Source organism: Epinephelus moara, chromosome 16 (genome assembly GCF_006386435.1).
Source record: "Epinephelus moara isolate mb chromosome 16, YSFRI_EMoa_1.0, whole genome shotgun sequence".
Taxonomy (NCBI): domain Eukaryota; kingdom Metazoa; phylum Chordata; class Actinopteri; order Perciformes; family Serranidae; genus Epinephelus; species Epinephelus moara.
The window spans coordinates 20,794,399-20,816,551 of NC_065521.1; the positions used below are offsets into that span (position 1 = coordinate 20,794,399).

A 22,153-nucleotide genomic window follows, 5' to 3' on the forward strand; every position below is an offset into this window, starting at 1 on the left:
TTGTACCTGTATAAGAGGAAATAACAGGACAGATTCAAGACGCTAGTTAGCCAGCACATTAACAGCACAACTCAATGTTGAATAAACAAAGGACAGCTACTGTGTAACAAAAAACATTACAAACTGTTTCTGCTAAAGAGCTCAATGGCCAAAAAACATAATCTTCCCCCAGAACAACTTTGGGCTGTTTGTTTGCTTTCCTCACATCTGTTTCTCTTCACCTGCACTGAGCTGAACTGTCGATCAGAGTAATTCACTGATGGGCTCCACCGGCTCCAATGCAGATTCAACACGCTGAATCAGCCAAAAAACAGGTGATAAGTGTCGAATACTGCCAAAGGTGCGGAACACATCACAGAAACTTGGGCAACAGATGCTCACTGATGGCCAAACACTGACCAATGGCCAACTGTTGGCTTGGTGTGGCAGATCAAAGGCTCGCGTTTTGCAGGTGGCAAAATGCAAGGCATACCGCACTGCCTTTTTTTTGGCTCGCGTTTTGCAGGTGGCAAAATGCAAGGCATACCGCACTGCCTTTTTTTTTTTTTTTTTTTTAAACAATAATTAGTATCTAGATCCTAAAATGTTCAGTCAGGGGGTACTTGCTGTAGCCCTGGTTAAGGGTGAGAGGCTGTCAGCACATAGTTTGTTGGGCACAGACAAACGGAAATATGTGTGGGTACATGAGACTCTAAAAAAGAGAGTGTATCACGGGGAGTACCACCAGCTGGTCCAGGAGATTCGCCTCAATGATGGCCATTTCCAGGCATATTTTAGGATGACTCGGGGGCAGATTGACAATCTGCTGTCTATGATTGGGCCGTATAGCTCTGGGTATCCAGCAACCGCTACCACCAGAGGCACTTTTCCGCTTTGAGTTGAAGTTTTTTCAACTCAAAGAGTTCCGAGCGCTCCAGCAAATACACCAGGTGCCTAGAGCACAGAAATGCAAGGCGTGTAGCAAAGCAAAAACTGCGGGCAAAAAGCTTCATTCTCATTAAAAACAATTACAAAAAGCTGCCTCCAGACGCTAAAGTGCTTTTTGTGTGATCCGGGCCTTTGTCTGTCATCTACAGGGGGTGTTTCTGTTAGTTTGTGTTTCCAGACAAAATGCAAACACAACATACCTAACAACACAATGCTGTCTGTGACAACACCACCACGAAGAAGGACCTAAAATATTGCACCTGAATTTACCATGATAAGCTTCACAAAGGCAGTATTTCAGTTTTTCTGTGTACTCCCTGAATGTGTCACCAATGTCACATTTATTGTTATTTCAAGTTGCTGCCTGTCATCTGTGTGAATGACATATGTATTTTTGATCCTGTGGTTCGGCCATGACACTAACAGTTACTCCTCACTCCTCTTACAGCAGACCTGTATTGTACTCCCATCTCTCCTCCACAGTTATGATTTATATCTTACATAAGGACAGTAGGGACGGTTCAACACTACAGCAAACTGCGACAACAAACTATAATGGAGAATATGTGGTGTACGCAGCCTTGCTCTGATGCATTTTAAGCATCGCACGGATCACTTTAGCTCTCACCTTTCCTCCCCTGAAACTAAAATGAGCCTTTAAGACCAGTTCACTGCTTGTACGACGTGCACCTGCTTCCCAGGGCTTTTGAGTCCTTTAATTTGTGCTCAGCGACTAAATGTAAGTGACTGAGGATGAGGGCTGCCTGCTAAATAACGAAAATGAAACGTAAAAGGGGTTATTAGGAGAGGGGTCGAGAGAAAAACGTCGGCGAGTGGAGTGTCATTACGCAGAGGTATACTTAATGGAGCCGATAATAGAACCACATTTTACGGAGCAACTCAAGCAGCAACACCCTTATTGGCAAACCAAAGAGCTGGCCCGTTCTGGAAACCAGCGACCGCAAGATACAGTTCATTGGTGTTTAAAAATCCTATAATAGTCATGGACTCAACTTGATTACTTATTCATTAAGTTTTCATGTATTGATTGTGCGGAGGCAGAAAAACAGGGAGTCGCAAACAAAGGACAAGGACACTGAAAATGTGTTTTTTATGTCTAATAGCCAGCCCATAAATACTGGCTAACCATTGTTGTTTATATGACACTTGCTCCCTTATGGAATGACGTTGCTTCTTGGATAACTGGGGAATGACACATTTAAATTTTTGCAGGTAAATTCACCAGTACAAATCTTTGAATACAAAATACAGAGACATTGATTTAAAACCTTCAACAGTATGTTGTAATAACCAAAGCTTCACCATAAAACGTTTTACCCCTCTGTGAGATTGATCACTGTCGAGGGATAGATAATCAGCCAAACATAATTATATAAAAATTGATTTCAGTGCTGCAACAAAGAGAGGAAACTTGTTACTGCAAACTCCTAAGGTGTAATTTAGCATTTCCTGCTGTGTATCACAGTGGGACATTGCAAAACAGTAAACAAATACCTTTTTAACTATGTAGCAGACAGGGAACATGGTGAATTGGCTGCCTAGTGGTAGTTTGTTAGCTGCTCACAGTAAATAGCTTTTATTTATGCTGCAATATAGAGCTCACACACATGCCAAGATGACTTTGACTGCTAAAAACCTGACTTTTAATTACATTACAGACACACAACCTCAACAGGAGAGCATAGACATTCCTCAAACTGTACGTGCATCTGTGACAAACAACCAAGAGCATGTTCAGTCCTACGATACATAAAGTTTAGGTGGGACTGGGACGTCATGTTTAGCTCTTGATTCGATACCATCATGATACTTTGGTTTCAATTCTATATATATTGCTATTCTACAAGTACCGTGACTGGATAGTATGATTTATTGCGATTTTTGTTTGCTTTTTTAACGTTAGGCCCTTGAATCATACACTTCTAGAGACTGTATATCATGAGACATATTTCCAAAAGCAATGCACATCATATGTCAGTCAGTCCTTCTTACTTTTATTTTAGCACCATCATACACTGCATACTTATACTACAAAGAAAAGTGATGAATAACTGCTCTTATGGTCTTATCTTAACAATTATTTTATTCATTTATCTGTTCAATATTTTTTTTATTTTAATTCATTATACTGAAGCATGTGACCTTGCTCTGTGAAAGGTGCTTTATTAAATGACCTTCACTTACTTACATGTGTAACAGGCTGAATAAAAAAATATGTCTTTTTTAAAGTAAAATTAATCTGCTACATTTAGCTGCAGTGTTTCTGATACATTGATTTCATTGTGGAGGCTGCAACAATATCAACATTGATAGCCACTCATTAGTTTTTAGTATTTAAATTGGGTAAAATCTTATTTCATTTTAGAGCAGCATGCAGCGCACTGACTTGCTCAGCCTCTCGCCCACTCTCTTTGTTAATCAGCCCACAAATGAGACAAGAATTAGCGAGATAGTGCACCTTCCCACTTCCTATCACTAGGAGACTATTTGATAGGAAGAGAGTAGACGGAAGCTCTAGATGCAGAACTTCAGTAGCAGCTGTAGCAGTGCCCCAGTGCTGAGGGAATTTGAGGTTCTACAGCAGCTACTAAAGGTCTGTGTCATCTGATTGTCGGCCATTTTCTGATTTTGCGCTCTTTTACTTTATTTTTAAATGTCACATTACTCTGCATTACTCTACTCAGATTACCGCAATAAAAGCAGCAACTTGCTTTCACCTCTGCATTTGAATTCAGATTCAGGCATTAACAAATTGATTAAAAAACTGCGAAAAATCAATCTAGATACTTAAGTGAATCAATTTTTCCCATTCTCGGAACCCATCGGCTGTATTCAGCGTCTGACTTCCGGCAGACGGCGATACAGCCTCTGGGGGCAGACCCCTGATTTTTTGGCATTCCGGTTTGATTTGGGCAGAGGAGGCGAATTTCCATTTCCGACTTCCGTTTATATGTAAGTAAATATGCTGAACCATTGCGATGGATTCGGAGTTTGCAGTGACGCCAATTATGTTCCACCTCGTTACTTCACTGCATGGACCGTTTAACCTGGCAACAACTGCAGCCGGCTCAAACGTGATTGGTCAATATCACGTGGACTACAAACAGCCTACAACCGGAAACCAGGGCTCTTCCGCTCTTCTTCCGGAGGCAAGATCTCCGGGGTTTGCCTACAGACTCTACATTCACTGATTGTAGAGTCTGTATATAGAGACAAATTTTTTCCTTAACCCTGGGGTCAGTAAGTGCTAGACTGAGTTGATGATGTATGTGAATATACAGACATACATGTTAACCCAGGAAGTGTTAGCTATCAGCAAAAACTACCATGAAGAAGTTATTAATTATACTACTTGGACTTGTTAGGATGGCACTGTAAAGTTTTCTGAACAGGATTTCACGGTACATAACTTTACAGGGAAGTCTGTTCATGCTGTTAGTGCGATGCAGTGAAAATGCTGGAGACAAATATACCATTTCTCACTCCTTTAAAATTCACAAGAACACAGATGCTTCATGCTAAAAATAAACGTATGGGAAATATGGAGATTTTGATTTTACATCCTGCTGCCTGATTTAAATGAAACACTTGGTGGTGACTCAGTTACATGTCATAACACTGAATAAGACAACCAGGCGGTCTAAAACTGCAGTGATGACTGGTTCCTACACTTCACCGGCGAGAGGACCCTCAATATCTATGATAGGAAATTCAAGATGAACCGTCTAAGTATGCCACAGCGGTTATTAGCAGAGTGTGTGAGGTGAAAACAGATATGTTATTGTCTTCTCCAGCTTTGTGCAGGGGAGCACAGTGCTGCAGCTCTCTAGATAAGACAGTCAGAGGTTTGGGGGGGTGGGTGGAAGGGGGCGAAGGGGAGCAGAGACAGCCACCTATTTTTCAATGTCCGCATCGTCTCTAGGTTGGCAACAAGCGAGCACTATAGCTCTGCATTACAAATGACAGTCGGAGTGGGAGCTTCCTGATAAGTGCAATCTCTCCTGCTCTGCCCTCCAGGACTCTGCTGCTCATTCCCATGGAGGCTCCTCCCTGCAACGTCTGCCAGGGTTTGTGTTGTGGAAAGTGTGCAGCTCATGATTTAGCATGCTTATGAGTATGCAAATTAACATCATAATCTTGTTACTTGTTTCAGGTATTAAGTTTTGCCTTGCATTTTTTGGCTTTTTTACATTTTAGCTGCTATTTTTTATAAATATTGTGCAAATAAACAAACAAACCTGCTGATTGTACATGATACTGCGCACTTTGGTGGGAAGACGCCATATGATAATAATGTATAAAATATCACGTGTGTTTTCATTAAGGAGGAGGAGGTCAGGGAGAATGAAGACAATAACAAATTTATTGCAAAAGCCCTAAAAAAAAGCCCTAAAATATGATTGATACAATATATTAGCAAACTAAATGTCTGGTATTCATATGAATCATGGACCTTGAATAATTTCTCACATAAAGGTTTAAAGTAAATTGTAAAAAAAAAGAATGTTTTCCTAACAGGGAAAAAATATGAATACATTTTTCAGATTGTATTCATGAAATAACTTCACCAAAGCAACTCTGGTCAAATGTTTCACATCTCAGCCGAGGCTGTTGTTTTTAGCTGCATGTCTGCTCGACTGTCAACAAAACCTTCTGGCCTTAATTACTTCTCCAAACAGAAAAAAGAAATGAGAAACAAAAAAAAGAGAGATATTTCGGTCAGTGTGTAAGACTGTGAGCACACAGAAAGTTCGACAACACTGGGTTGTGTTTTAGTTTGCAGCGGTGTGACTCTGTTGCCATCACAACCTCGGCACTAGTAGGGATGAGATGATGTATCAGGGTCGGATGTTTGCTGACTCTCTGCTGTTAGCTCAGCCTTCAACGCCACCTGTTCCCCACTGGCTGACAGAGGAGGCATGTTTTCTGCTCCTGAATGACAGCTACCACATAGGTCTGACATACAGTATGGTATTCTGGTAAAAAATTAATGTATTTAAATTTAGGCATTAAGTTTGGGTTATTTTTGTAGGTTCTGTAGTTTGGGCCATTATATCCACCAATTATGATAACATAAGCCTTGGCAAGCTACCACTTGGGAATGGGTACAGGTTACATTTATACTGAGATCCCACCTGGAATTCAGTACAGGTACCCAATGGTGCCTTTTGTTCAGTACTTAACCCTCTCTGTGATAACAAAAAATGTAACCTCACTTGTAAAAATTAAGTCACAACTTCCAGCCGCTGGACAAAAGTAAGGGGGGAGTCTGTGGGATTACAAACTGGAGCTCTGTCCAGAGTGCAGCACATTCTGCACCATCTAGATTGCAAGATGTACGTAGATAAATAAATTTACTCAGTGCCTTTTTATTGTGCATCAACCTCATGTTTATGCACGTTATCAAAAAAACAGTCTTTAAGCATAAATAAAAGCTTTAGGTCGCAGTTCAACCCATAAGACACAGCCGAGATGAGAGCCTGCACGGAGCCGGTGCAAACAGCTGCATACATTAGAATGAGGGAGCATCTGTTGTGTGAGACGTGCAAGTAAAAAACGCATCTCACTCTTTCTCATGTCACTTCTACACATGGAAGAGGTTTCCATCTGGCGCCTCTGCACTGCGCTCTGGCTGTGACATGGTTTTATTCCATCCTCTGTTGTCTAGAGTGGCTGCGATCAGCTCCAGTGGCCAGAATGCGGCGCACTCTCTCACCCACATGCACTCTCAGGTACCAAAATTTAGCTCCAGTTGATTTAATGTGAATGTGCGCTCGGTGATACCGACATAAATCGGTTGGTACCTGTCTGACCGCTTGAGGCTCTTGCCCCATCTGGCTTGTCTTTACTGATGTTAGTGTTCTCCCAGATCCCAATAATTAAACTGGTAAATTCACTGTTATTATCACCATTGGGAATTAAAGCCAAACCTACAAGAATAAGACCCATGTGGGATGTTCAGGATTATCTTTTAACAAAACAGTGACATAACCTGATTTGGCACGACTGCTAAGGTAATCTGAAAAGCACACATTCTGTCTTGAGTTTACCTTAAAGTTATACTATCAAGAATTTTCATAAATAATAAACATGAGTAAGCCCTCTCAATCATCACTTATGACCCAATAGAAGTGTTTCACTTAAGCTGGCCAACAATTCCTGCATCATATACCTTTCAGTGTGCAGAGAAATGTAACTCTAATATATTGCACTCTTCTACAAAAACAGTCCTCACAGATACACAAAACTAAAAAGGTATTACAAAAAGAAAAATACAATAAAATGATGAAACAAGAAAGAATAAGCAGAACAAATGCTCATTAAAGGTTTTATATCGCAACATTCTAAAAACAGATAATAGATCATTAAAGGTACCAAATTGGGCTTCAAGAAAGTCTAAAGTCCCTAATGGCTGAAGCATTAGCAGTCCTGCTAATAAAAGCATTAGCATGGTGTTTGCATTTCCTGTGTCAAATCACCCGAAATGCACAAAACAGTGAACAGAGAGTTTCTTTAAATAGAACGGGCTTAATGTGTTTCTCTGACTGAAGTCTTATGCAACAGTGAAGTGCCACAGGGATTAAACTGAGGCTAATGACGACTGATCTTTGTCTCTGACTCGATGGGGGGGAGAAATATGTGCATTCATTGACCCTCCCTCCATCTCTGCCTCCCTTCCGTTCCAATTCCCTAAACGGGATTGCCTCTAGTTATTATGATTCATCGAAACAGTAAATAAAATCTCATCCCCGGCCACTGATGTAAATGACTGCTTAAATGTGTGTATTTGCATAATAGCGTCCATGCATCAGCTGACGTGCAGTTGGTACCAGTGAATCATGAATCTGATCAGTGTCATTTCCTATTTGTATGATTTGAGCAAAACAGCTGAAAGTGTCCTCCTAAATAATCCCGCAGCCTTTGTCTAACAGCTTCAGCATGCTGGAGACCCGTCGTAAAATTGTTCCAAAATATCAGCACTTCTCTGAGGAACTAAACTCTGTCATCTGCTGGAATTAATGGTGCAAAAAAATAGATTAAAAAAAAGTTTCTAAGGCTTCTCCACACTGTGTATGAACACGTTATAGACCCAAAGATTTCAACACTTGTTTTAAAGACTATCCAGACACTGTTAGTAGTACAGTCTCATGTAGTAACACATTAGGGCCTCTTTCTGACTCCATGTCACTCTCACTGTCTCCCACAAACTCTCATTCTGCACTGTTCCTCCCTCTTCCACTCCTTCCTCTCCCACTTCTACGAAAACAGCAGTAGTCAGAATCCAAAGTTGCAAAAGGTCCAGCAATCTGTCAGAGAGTCCAGTGGCCACGAGGCAGCTGAAATTGGACTTGGTGGGAACGGGACTGGAGGTCGAAAATTGATAGGGAATGACAGTAAGTGTCTAGAGGGGGGAAATTTTTAGATTGGTTCTCCCTCTTCAGAGTGAGTGGGAGTGTACAACAGGGCGGGGTTCAATTTTTGCCTGTTACTAGGGACAAAATCAATTAACAGGCCTATTGTTCCCACAGAATTCTCATTCAGCCAGCTTGCAGAGAGAGAGGACGTACAGCACGAGCCCACAGTATGGAGCAAATGATGGCTATACTATATAATGGGTGCATATGCTGTACGCAGGCTTAACAGTGTCTAAATAATAGAGCGGGCACACTAACTTCCATATTTATGTCATATAATAACTGTGATTTAGACACATTATGTGTATGCACCGGCTCCATTACTGCAATATTATATCCCATCTGACAAAATCAACACATCATGGGAAACCAAGTCCGGCCACAGTGCTACATAATTGATTTCTTCAAACATACATCATCATGGAGAATGCCATATTTATTTAATGACAGCACGCTGCTGTAAAGACAAGCCGCAATAGTGAGGCTCCAACATCATTTGTCAAAGAAAAAATGAAAGGATCCAGGGTATGAATTTAACTTTTTTCACTACCTGCCACTGTGGCACGCAAGTTTGTTTTAAGTTTGCCACTTTTAAAATCCAAGCACTAAATGAACGAATAACTTTAAGATCATTTAAAAATCATTTAACATAAAGAATTATGTCATTTAATGTTTGATACAGCCTATCTACACAGTGAATTTATTTTAAAAATGGTATATTACCGTGCTGGCATGTAACTAAGTACATTTACTCAAGTACCGTACTTACTGTTTTGAGGTAACTGTATGTAACTTTTAAAGCTATAGCTGCTAGTTACTTTGCAGATTCAGACTATTAATACAAAATATGAAATCAATTACTTAATTATGATGTGTTATTTTTAAAAAAAATGTTTTTATCTTTTTTGCCTTTATTCAATAGGACAGCTGAGGACTGACAGGGAATGGGGGAGTGATAAAGTAATGACATGCAGCAAAGGGTCATGGGTCAAAATCAAACCCAGGGCTCTGTGGTAAGGACTCAGCCTTGGTACTAAGGGTGCACACTCTTCCAGGTGAGCTACCCAAATTATGTTTTTGTTGTTTTGTTTTTTTACCTCTGGTTCTTTAATACTTTTTACTTGAGTAAGATGAATGCAGGACTTTAATTTGTAACTGAGTATTTTTTACACTGTGGTACTTCTTTTTTACTTAAGTAAAAACTTTGAGTACCTGTCCACCACTGGTAAATTCCAGTGTTCTAGTCATACCGTAGCTTTCACAGATCTTTATTTTTCAGCAGTTTAAGGGTCCTGTACACATTTACACATAAGCATGAATGTGCCCATTAACTTTACTTGGGTCTTGAGAAGCTGCAGTGTTTCTTTATGGACAAACTCAGACCTACACTGTACATCTGCAGTATGTCACAACGTAACTCTGCTCTGATCGCCAACAGCTGCCTGCTCTGCATGCATCCACTGTCATTGTCACACGCTCGATATGCCCCGAGCTGGTGTGTATAGTACGGTATGTGTGCTCTTATTGGTTAGGTTTTGGAATTTGGAGAACATGGACTGTCAATCAAAACCCATAAGGTTCTTCTCTGCTCAAACATGACTGGTCAACACTACTTGGTCTACAAGCTGAAACCAGAATGCTTCCAAATGCCAAAGTTGTGTCCAGTTGCCTACAGATATCTGTTTATAGAGATCATGCCACTGCACTTGGCAGGTGCTGATTTCAGACCCTGAAATATGTCTATGTACAGTTAAACCATTATCCACAGTCTGACTGCAGAGCATATTGTGCAGTACAAAAGAACAACCCAAATTAAGAATGTGTCACACAAAAAAGGGAATAAAAGAGCAGTCAGGGTCAAGAATTCGAGCAGCAAGTGCTTTCATGACGGGAGGCAACAGCCCACATCCTCTTATTTGTTTTGGAATTGGCAACTCAGCCATGGCCCCGCTTGAATAATTACATTCAAACAGATTTTCTCTAAAAACCCATTCAGAGATGCCACGCTGGGTTAAAAGCTTTACCCTTCTCAGCACTTTGTTGAATATATTTGAAAATAAATAAATAAATTGATTTTAAGAACACTCAAATGAAATATTTTAGCACATTTTTTAAATCATTCTGTGACCTAATGCGTATCAAGACAAACAGATGAGGACAAGGACTTCCTTATTGGCTCCAGTGATGAGCCAAAGTGCAAACACTGTTCAGCCATGTCAACTCCCATCTCCTGCCCAATTCAAAACCTGTTCAGTTTCACCTACTTTGTGCTTCATTACAGTGGTGAGATAAAAGAACTGTAATCATGAAGGACTATTCTGTTTTCACTCCCTACATGCAGATGTTTATCTGCAACACATCTCAAGCTGGGGTCTCTGGGTTCAGTCGGCATTTTGTCTGTTCTCCTCTTGCCTCTACAGTCTGTGACAGAGCAAAGAGCAACCAAGCCGGTGCTTTACCAGCGAGACTCCTATAAAATCCATGAGAATCAGCAGTGTTATTCAGTAGGAAACTACATGCAAGAGAGCCTCCAGGCTAATGCGCCCACCTCCGACATGGCTCCATTTCCCTGTAATGATTAGATACCAGGAAGCACATGAATTTCAAATGTTTATCCACAATCTACAGTGATAGAAAAATTGACACAGAGAGGTACTGGAAATTCTGCACACTCGATGCTGTTATGGATGCCTTTATAGAAATACAGTAAATTTAACGAACATCAGCTTTTAATCTGATGAATTATTCAATTTTCTTTCCTATGTAAACTCAGCCGAATTACTCAGAATGCTACGACATTTCCATTCATGTGAAACATTTCCACACACACAGATGTGATGTGTGCACGCCCCCACGCATTGCTGAATGCATGATGGGATACTGATTAATGTTTGCCCTTTGCAGGCATGTATGCAAACAGCAGCCATTATCTGACCTTTCATTCCTACGGGAATCCGTTTGTGTCCTCAGGACAAAAAAACCTCACAGGAAAAACTGGAAATAATGTTACGCTTAGAAACTTTTCTGCTCTACTCCAACTTTAAGCTGTTCCTGGATCTGTATCAGAATTTTTACCTCCAGAGAGTCTCTAGATGATGCAACAGTTTGTGGATATGTGTGTGTCTCTATGTGTGTGTGCGTGCATGCTCAATCTAAAGTGTAAAAGTGTAATTTCCTACACTTAATATATATATTGTTAATATTTAAATCTTTTAAATGTTTATTTCTACATGTGTTTTTCGAAAGGCCCAAACGCACTGAACATGATAACTGACGTGCCTCATTTGATGTGCTCCCATGATGCACTGCAAGCATCAGATATGATGTGCCAACACCATATATGCAGGCAGGAACAAGTTTGTAAGGGACCAGCCATCTCTCTCTCATCTCACTCTGGACTTTGGTCGCTGAGTCCTCATTTCACACGCCAAAATTGGAACAAGGTTGGAGTAGAGGCATCAAAGCAGTTTGACCCGCCTTTTAAGACTGTTCGATGCGTGTTAAGCCATTTAAAACAAAAGGTGTACTTCAAAACCCACCTCAGATGCTTTCAGAGCATTTGGGCCTAAAGGGTATACTTACAATGTGTCTTTAGTGCTTCATTATATTCAGTGTTGTGGTTATTGATTTGCTTCAGTGTTATTTAAGTATTCTTAAGTACACACATAATGTTGATGAGATTTAGGTTGCGCTTTTGTAAAACAACAAGAGCATAATTTGATTACATTTAAGCAGATCTTGAATACAAGTGTTGACACACTAAGTACAGCTTGAGAGGTTTCAATTTAGCACAGCTTTAGTTTGCTTTCTGAATAGATAAAAGGGAGACTAAGGTATGTAAAGTGTGGTTTTAGGAAATATACTGACTAAACTTTGTTTGTTTGTTATTGTTTTGTTTACCCTGAAGTATTGGGATGAAAGGAAGGGATGAGGGATATAATAATACTGAGTGTACTGAGATTTTTGTATGTTTACCTATTGGTGATTGCTGATTATGGTACACTTCCAAAATAAAAAGATGACAAAAAAAAAAGAAGATACTTTTCTGCTTAGGCTGTTTCTTTCACTGTCTCACAATCTCCTCCTTAAAGTACCCTATCAGTTAGAGCTGGGTGATGTAACAACTGTGTACAATATATCAATATCCTGAGCAAGATATAGATCTAGACAAAACTGTTTGTATTGATATAGGGTCAAGTTCACGCTCCATGCCAGTGTTCATCTCTCCTCTTTCACACTCTCTGCCCAGCTCGGCCCCACTCACTCACTCACTCACAAGTTCTCCAGCAACACTCAGGGAGACACAGAGCTGCTCCTCTGTTTAATCTGTCTGTTAGTCTACAGTGCGACATGGGTCTGTATGTTGCACACGCTAAATCAGTCATGCGCTGCATGTGTCTTCATTGTGTCAGGTCAGTGTGTGCTTGCTAGTTTGTGTGTGAGGTGGATCATAGCTCACTGACGTCCTTCTGGGTATATGCAGTCTATTGTGTGACACTGAGACAGTGCCTGGATGCAGCAGGAGACAGATGTGGTTAAAAAAAATGCAACGACAACACAGACATTTTACATACAAGACGTTTATAATGTAGACAAAGTGTCTCTCGCTCCTTCCCTCCCTCAGCCTCTCTGGTGATGCTATGTGCATTATGCGATTAATAGCTTATATAAATAAAAATATTTCAATCATTTTCCAGCACTAGATTCATTTGAAAGGCAAATGACTTTTTAACTCCCCCACAAAGACTTTTAACTGTTTCAAACTCCAATGGATTTAGACCTACTTATTACTTTATACTCATGTTATAGTTTTGTGTCCTGTGCTGCAAACCTTTAAACCTCTGTAGCTCCGGTGCTATGTGCAAAAAGTAAATGTACAGCCCTGATATTTATTTCAAATCATTTTTATTTACATGTTGCGCATCTCCTACTTGCATTTTATTTTGATCATGGTCTGTTTTTATAAAAGTGTGAGTGACATCTTAAATGTGGCTTTAACTTGCAACTGAACATGTAGCCCATTTCGTAGAAAATACCCAGTATATACTGTGTATTTGACTGCACTCTTTTTCCCTGCACCTTATTGCCCTTTTTAGTAGCTTCTGTTTTAGATTTATTTATTTATCTATTTATCGCTGCACTGAGAACTTTTAGTTTTGCCGATTTTAGACGTGAAACAGTATTTCGTTTTTATGTGTCATCATAAAAATTACAATAAAAAGGAATCTGAAGGTATCGCCAGTCAGCCTGTAAATACCGAGATATGAATTTTTGTCCATATCACCCAGCCCTAAGACATTTAAAACATACATATACATACATAAACAACATATGCATACTCAGTGTCCGCTGTGATAAATAACACAAGCAAATTTCAAGGATCCACTGATTGATTTTTATATTGTACAGAAATGAATGGAAATAGCATAAACAGATAAAGATGAACAGTAGATAACATGCAAACACACTGATACACCCCTTTTAATTTAGTTGCAACTGGCTCTCTGTGATTTGAGCTGTTTAATATTACTTTATATTAAACGCAGAGAGGAAGTTATCGTCATGGTTACAGATGAGCTGTTCAAAATCTGCCAGAGGAGCAACAAAGGTAAAATGTGCAACATTCACATGCTGGTCCTCGTGAAAGTAAGAGCACATGCGCACGGTTTTACTTTGGATCCTGCGCGTGTCATTCAGGGCAGATTGCCAAAATATATTTCATAAAGTCTTTCATCTCGAATGAGATGCAGGAGTCATTAATAAAAGTCAGAGTGTCTCTCTCTCTCTCTCTCTCTGTCTCGCATGACACACACACACACACACACACACACACACACACACACTCACACTCATCTTTATGGACCACTGATAGCAAATTCATCAGTGGCTCATGACGGTAGTAACGCCTGAGCTCTGACTGATGAAGGCAGCCTGCAGTGTCTGCTCTGTCTGGGAGTGCTTTGCTCTGGATTAGCTAGTCAATTCTCATGAGCAGAACAATCTCCCTGCGTTGCCCGAGGAGATGACAGGGTCACGCCTGATGAAAACCAAAAAAAAGGGGGAAAAAAAACACATCTTGCCTCGGGGCACTCCATCACAGAAATCAGACTCTAATATTCCGTATTAACGGAGACAGTGATGAAGAGATATTGGTATTCAGGATAACACATACGGGGATGGATTGGTTTTTATTGATGAGCACACCAGTGTGAAGGCAAGCCTCAAGTCCCCGTGGTCTTTAGCCTCATATAAACTTATGATTGCTTAGAAGTTTGAGGATTATAAAGGGAAGACTATGAAGATGTCACTGAAGCTTTTAACATGCCAGTAAATGTATGGCACCATTTAGCCTGTTTGCCTGGTATCAGACACAATTGTCAACTCGTTAGACTCTTGTTTACATCTTCAGTCTGACACTGAGTCCACTCTAACTGATTCCTGTGGGGATGGAGATTTGATTTTCCCTAACCAGTCACTAAAGACCAACAAATCCATCTGAATCTATGGTCATTTTAAGTCCACACTGATGTTTTGCAATGCCAACATGTTTGCTTTGCTGTGGTTTTGAGAGCAAAGTGGAGCAAAGTAAATCAATCTACACATGAGGCAATACTGAGAAGACATGATGATTTAGAACAACCTTGAGAGCAGCATGTATTTTGTCTATGCACTCACCATTGTTGTTACTCCTCATTGGTTTTGGCGCACTGCTTGACAACAGCTTGACAATGGCGTTAGTCTCCCTGCGGCCCTCATTACATCATTTTTTATTATGACCAAGAAGCCGCTGTTTCATGTCAAAACACCAGACAAATCAGTCAACTTAAATCTGGTGGAGTGGGTGGATTCAAAGGTCTGGACTCAGGCAGTTAGCCTGTAAAATGTAAGAAAATGGCTCGAAGAACTTCCACAACAAGAAGGTGATGTCTTGGAATTGTTTGTTTGGTCTAACATGAGGTGCAAGACTCCAAAATATTTAAAAAACAATCATATAAAAACAGAGAAAAGCTGCATATCTGGAAACAGCAGAGATATTTTTCTTGACTTGATGCTTTCACCGCACAAACTGAAACCTGAATTCTACAGAATTTGAGGCCGTCACCATTAATTCACATCAAAAGCATTCAAATGACGATGTCACCCACTGCATGACTCCCTCCGTTCTAGTCAGCCTGTGCCGATCAAGTAGTCTATGCTTTAACATCACACAATCTGACATCCACATGCTGGCAAGCCTATTTCATGCTCCAGGTCCTTGGAGTAATGGGGGCTGAACTTGAGCGAGAGTGGGGTTAGAACAGAGCTCAACAGGGAGCAAAAAACTGATCAGAGAGAAAGATAGGCTTTAATCTCAGACGCATTCCACCACGATCTGCGTCCGCTGGCTTAAAACCCTCTCGTGTGTCTGTGGATAGTATCAGCCATGCTGGCCAGAACATATTGAGAAGTCTCATTTTTCTGTGGTGGACTGAGCATGACAGATTTTCACCCATCTTCATTTTAGGTGTCATTTTTCCCCGAGTTACATAAGCAGCGCTCTCTCTGATTTTCACAGTCTGTGCTTGTGCCGAATTGACAGTAATCCGGCAAAACAATGCGTTTGTTTTAAAGTCTTTCCCCCCTCTATGGCGTGAGAAACCACAAACAGTGAGATTACCATCATTCTCAGGCTGCAGATGGACAGATACACTGGACAGCATTTTGAATTCCTTTATCATGGAGATTAGCAGCAGAGTTTCCATGAAACTGGAAGAGGTGCTGCTCAGGTCACGAGGGACGGACAGTTGAATGGAAGATAAGATGGCTGGTAGATACAATGGTGGATGGATGGAGCCATTAAAATACAACTGGGAGAGTCAGACTGCAAATGAGCCAAAATGGCATCCCGTCCACAGAAGTGTGTATAATGAAGGTGCAGGCTGGCAACTGTCCTCTTCCGTGAACTCCTTATTAGTCCCGTGCAATTTATCATCCTCCTGCATTTTGTATTAGTAGGCATTCAGGTGGCTAATAAATGCTGCAAGAATACAATTCTAGGATACTGTAATTGCAGAAAAGTACGCTATTTGGCTATTTTGGGGGATAACTAATTATGTGTACATTGCTGTCTGAGTTGGTGCGCTAATGAATTGCTACTCTGCTAAGGCTCTTCCTCCGGATAGAAGCTACAGTTTCTGCTTTTATTCTGGACAGCTTACACTAAAACATGATGAGAATGCTAATTGGTTGCATCAGGCCAGGCAATAATTGCTGCTGGTTCTGCTTGATGAGCTGTGCTGGTAAGAACATGCCATTCATTCAGCCATGATATGAAAAAGCATCTATGTAAATACACAAGCTATCAACACTTAGCTTGTTTTGCAACGTCTATTTTCACTGGCTTTCCCTTCTGGTTCCCTTTTATTGTTACGCCTTGTTAACACTGTGCTATTATGTTTACCTCATTTTCCCCGGGTGTTGCTATTAAGCATATTGCAAAATAAATAAACAGTTATTTTGAGAGAATAGTCTTGCCGTGCATGAGTGGGAGTCAAGTAGATAACAAAGCAACAAATTCTGATGAAATAGGAACAATAAACACGCTCTGTTTTGGAGAGAGATCTCTGTGAGGATGACCAGGGCGTTCTGCCAATGGCTGCAAGAAAGACTTATTCAAATTCAACTGATTCATCTTATTAGGTGGATGGACAGATTAGCTAAGACAGGCAGGTGAGAGCTTCTTGGATGCTCTATGCTTGTGTAACAAAGCAGGTGTGTATGCATGTGTGTTTCTGTGCATATTGTTGAAAAATGACCTTTGGTGCCGAAGGCTAACGGTGCTGTTATTTATAGTCAGGACCAAATGGGAGGGCAGACACTGTGTCACCATGGATACTTCATCAAACTGTGGATGAGTCCACACACACAGCGTACCTGTATGAGGTAGCTCCCACCACTGTGACCAAACCCTGCGCTTCTTTAACTAAACCAAACAAACACACCAACAAACATGCTCTGTTGCCAAAAATAAATGCTGCCACCTAAAAAAGTCAGGCCAAGGTGACAATGATGATTTTGGCAGACAAATCAGAGTGTGGAGGTGTCCAAACAATCCCAGCCACCTCTTGAGACACTGGGGCTGAAATATGTAGCTAATGGTTACGGAGTTACATTTGTTTCCAGTGTCTAAAATGACAGCTTCAGTAAATAAAGCTGCAAGACTGAAATGTCTGTCACTGCAGATGTGAGTTACCTTTTCAGGGACTTACAGAGAGCAAGTTTTGTCATCCGTCCATGTATATTTGACGAGCTGAGGAGAAATGGACAGTGTCTGAGAGCAGGAGTCGACAGTGGGGTGAATCTGATTTGTGACCGTGACAAAGTAGATTTTTATTTTGCTTTGGAGCAACTGTGATTAGACACCGAGTTGCTCAGAGATAGATAGATGGGACATAATAAAGGCTCCAATCAGCCCATCCTCACTGAAATACAAAATTATTCCATGCTATCATAAAGTATTTGCAAACCTGGCTTAGCATGCCTCATGATTATCATGGTAACTTTACCATCATCCCTGACTTGAATCTGACAGGCAGCTGATTATCTTTAACTTGTTCCAAATTGTCTTCTGTGTCTACCACAACGGGAAGACACTAGCTAGCACCCGAGGGAGCCGCTTGCTGCATTCACCTGCAGCACAGTTAGTGAAAGAAGGTAATTACACTGCTAGGACCAAACTCAGCTGCTCATGCAATTATGTTGTCAAACTGAGCCTGCTGGAAACACCCACACTCACACACACATGTATCCATGTGTTGATTGACACACATGAACAGAGGGACATGTGCATGCATCTCTGCATATAAATGCAAGTTCACACCCACAGCCCTGAGCTGATCATGAGTGAGTGTCGGGTCGGTCAGACAGGAACAGGCTGTCCAGTGGACACCAACAACAGCTTCTGTTTTATAGCCTGGTTCACAGAAGGTGTTAATCCACGGGGTTAAACCCTCTCTGACATCATGTCACTCATCTGGACACACTGCTTTCTCTCTGAGTGACAGCCGTGAGACATAAAGGAGCAACGCAATCTGAAATGATTTGGGGATTCGCCGCTGGACTGGCAGGCCTGGCAGAGCTGAGGAAACTAATGTTTGATGTAAATTTAACACGGAGTAACACGGAGTAGATCAAAACCAAAACATTTTTCTCCGTTATTCTGCTCGGAGGACATCAACAGCAGGTATGATCATACATAATCTGCTGCTATGGTTACAAGCAACGATGACTGCATGACTAATGTCCCACGATTTGAGTTTGCAAAGACACGCTGCAAATTACCTCAGCCGTAATCACAGAGGCTGTCACAGAAATGTGAGACAGAAAGGTGAGTAACTACCTGAGCACAAGTGCAAATACATAACCACACCTGGGATAGTAAGGGTTAGGCCAAGACAGCCATCCATAGCCTGCAGGTGTTTGTTTTGCTCTGAAAGCACTAATTGTGTCACAACCACACCTCAGGGTTAAGCCTGAAGGATTTATATGACGTGCTTTAGTTTGACCAGTTTTACGCCACATTTCTGTGTGGCTAGTGCATGGAATTTCTGCAAAACATGACAGGCAGAAAACACAGGGTTAATCTGTCTTCTCTGAACTTTTACCTCTGTGTTTGTGCTATTTTTAGCCCAAGGTTGAAGGGCAGGTGAAGTACCACCATACAGATAAAATGCAGGTATTTGGAGGCAAAACAGCAGAGCGCAGTTCTCACAATCGCAACACTTCTCAGCTGTTGTAATTTAATGCTTTTCAGTTAAAATAGTCAGAAATCAGTCTGGCTGACACAGCATGAATTCCTGTGTGTATGTAAAACGTGCATTCAGGCTAGAAACTGCAGCCAACAGCCCCAGACCACTGTGTTTACAATAGAAACAGAACACAATGTCTTCTTTACATGACCACAAAAACACTGTTGTTTGGAGACAACTTCACAGTACAAAACCCCGAGACTGTGATCTAGTCATTGACAGGTAGCCAACTGCCTCTGAACCAACTCAGAACAAATACCAGACCACACTGTGACAGCTCCGTCCCCAAACAGCTCAGAAAAGTGAGAATCATGGTCCTATTTTTCATGTTCTTTCCTATATAGGTCAAAGGTCAAATCCACATGCAAACAGTCTCATCTCTACCAGTTAAAATGTTTGGGGAATGAGTTTCAGCTCAACATTAAAGACAAGAAAAATCAATCAATAGTGGAGTCTCTACTCAACAACTCAACTCAGAGATCAGTGCAGGTTAAAGTCTCCCAACTGCTCAGCTCCATAACAGGTGACTGACTGGATGATCCGCTATCAGTCATGCCTCCCGCCAACATGTGAACATGTCACTCTTCAAACTGATCAGCAAACATATTTTTGTCCAGGACTCTTTGATCCAGAGAGAATAAACCACCTTCACCTTTTTACTGTTTAAAAGTGCAGCACTGACACTGACATCATGCTATGGTCCAATAGCACAGCCGCACTTGTCTTTTCCACTGACTCACCAGACTTTCCCTGCTCTCCGTCTGACTTCATCTCCTCCTCCGAGGGGAGTTTTCCAGAGGATTCCAGGATTCCAGGATCTGTCAGGTGTGTGCTGGAGACTTTCAGGATAAAGCAAACTCCAAAAATCCTCCTCTCTCAAGCAGTTCTCACTCAAACCTCATCCATTTTTTTAGATTTTTTTTCCCAACGAATAAAGGCTCAGCTGACACCAGGAAATACATCCAGGAGCTGCCACTGTGTCTTTCCCTCTGTAAGTGTACCTGTTCAAGGCGACTCCCACAGCTTCAAAGATACAGTACACTCAGCCCCTCCCCCTAAACTCTAATGGTTTACTAGGTGAGGAGGAGGAGCTCAGCGGGGCTCTCACTATGATTTTCCCACATTACTCAAACATACACACAGACATGCGCACACACACATGCATCGATGGGGGGAGGAGCCTAGCCTAGGTGTGGGCTTAAGCGTTGATGTGTGTGTAGTCTAACCCCGGCAGGCAGCACAGCAACAGGTCTGCCAGCTGTTGACTTGCCTGAGGGTCTAAGTAAACTTAGACCTTTAAAACTACACCTACGGTATCATGAAACCCTTGAGTGCCATTAAAATGACCACTGCAGTGGGAAACACTTAAAGAGACACACTGTTATGCATTTATGATCAGTCAGTAAAAAACTCTAAGATTGATGTTGTTGTTTGTTTTCTTTTAAAGCCATCCGTCCACATTGTTGAGCAAGTTAAACAAACTACAGTCAGGGACACATAGGGAGTAAAGTGAGCCAAAGAACCACAATAATGACTGGCTTTAGAACAACAACCAAGGGATGAACACAGGATATTGTCATCATTCAGAGGATTAAATCACAGCTCAGTCTTAAATTATAATAAACTAGATGTGTTTACATTTCATTGTAAAAGTTATCTTCTAAAGCCTTCTACATTTTAGTTTAATTACATCTTTTTAATATCTCTGGTTGACACATAGAATGCAAGTAAACACACTTTGAGTGCAGACACAAGTGCATGTTATTTGTTCACACAATCCCTGTATGCTTGTGTTATCCAACCATCCATGCAGTGACATGTAGTCCGAGGCCAGCGGGTGAATGGGGGACTGGTGATATGCGAGTAGTCACAGAGAAGAAACCCTGATTTGAAACAAAGGTGATAAGCCTGTGCATTAATTAAGCTTTATTAATCTGCCTGCAAGGACAAAGATAAAACCTCTTAAAATAAGCAGAATGATGAGTCAGACCATAATCCCTGCAAGTTAAGTGCACATACAGAACTAGTTTTTAAAAAAGGCAAAACAGCAGTCTGAAAGACTCATCAAACACTGATTGAATTGTATCTTGTTATTTCCCTTTTATGCTTCTAATAGCTTAGAATAAAGCAGCGTTCTTTGCGGAGCCAACCTGAATATTATCAGCAAATATTTTTATAAATTATTCCTATTCTATTGGGTGATTAAGTCACATTCAAATGGAACAATTCGTTATTATTTTTTGAAAAAGTCCCAACTCACAGCTCAACTCACAGTCAATATGTGGGCCACACAGCCGGTGTGCTGCTGCAAACACAAAATGAGTCCGCCCACACTTGTAACAGGAGCACTCGCTGGGCTCCTGGTGGCCGAGTCTAAATTCCCTCAAGCTCCATTAATCAACGAGGCCACTTTAGACTCAACCTTACACACATATTCTTTTAGAACCTGCTTCCATAACAGTGCACAAAACAATGCAGGTCGCAAATGTACATTTAATTATGCATCTATTAATTAATCAACAACAGTTAACTACCGAACCATGCTTTATGACATGGCTCATTGGAGCTTCTATACCTCTCCACCGACCAGTAAAACAAGTTGAAACTGTAAACAATGACATCAGCCCAGGCGTCAGCCACATTCTACATTTCTGCAAACAACAGTTACGTTACATTTTCAGGTTTCATATGTATCATATTGATGTTTCTGGTGGGGGGGGTGGTAGGGATGGTGGATGGTGTAACACCTTGGCAAGATGGCTGCCAAGCAGAAGACCTCTGTTTGCGTCTACCAAACAGCAAAACCGGTTGTGATTTAACAAGACATCGATGGCATCTCCAGGAGCAATTGTGCCACAGAGAGCAGATTTTTAATGAGATTTCGGCAACATTTCCAACAGCAAAGGTGCCACTCAAGGCAGGTGTTTTTAGTGAGACTGTGGCACCATTTTCAGAGGCAATTGTGCCACCCAAAGCAGGTGATTTTAGCTAAACATCTGCATT

At 41.1% G+C, this 22,153-nt stretch overlaps 2 protein-coding genes across 7 annotated transcripts in view; both read right to left on the bottom strand.

The window, feature by feature from the left end:
* LOC126403604 (chymotrypsin-like elastase family member 2A) overlaps positions 1 to 22,153 on the bottom strand; it is a 130,580-nt gene that overhangs the window by 77,275 nt on the left and 31,152 nt on the right. The gene's annotated exons all lie outside the window — the stretch shown is intronic.
* Positions 1 to 22,153, bottom strand: part of LOC126403600 (kazrin-like) — a 154,899-nt gene that overhangs the window by 28,412 nt on the left and 104,334 nt on the right. Inside the window, exon 1 of one of the 6 annotated variants that reach the window (XM_050066369.1) lies at positions 19,891 to 20,168. The exons of the other annotated variants lie outside the window; for them this stretch is intronic. Within the exon in view, the coding sequence (XP_049922326.1) occupies positions 19,891 to 19,921 (31 nt within the window). The 5' untranslated portion in view covers positions 19,922 to 20,168. Of the gene's footprint in view, positions 1 to 19,890; positions 20,169 to 22,153 lie in introns of those variants that run through there. 6 annotated transcript variants of the gene reach the window in all.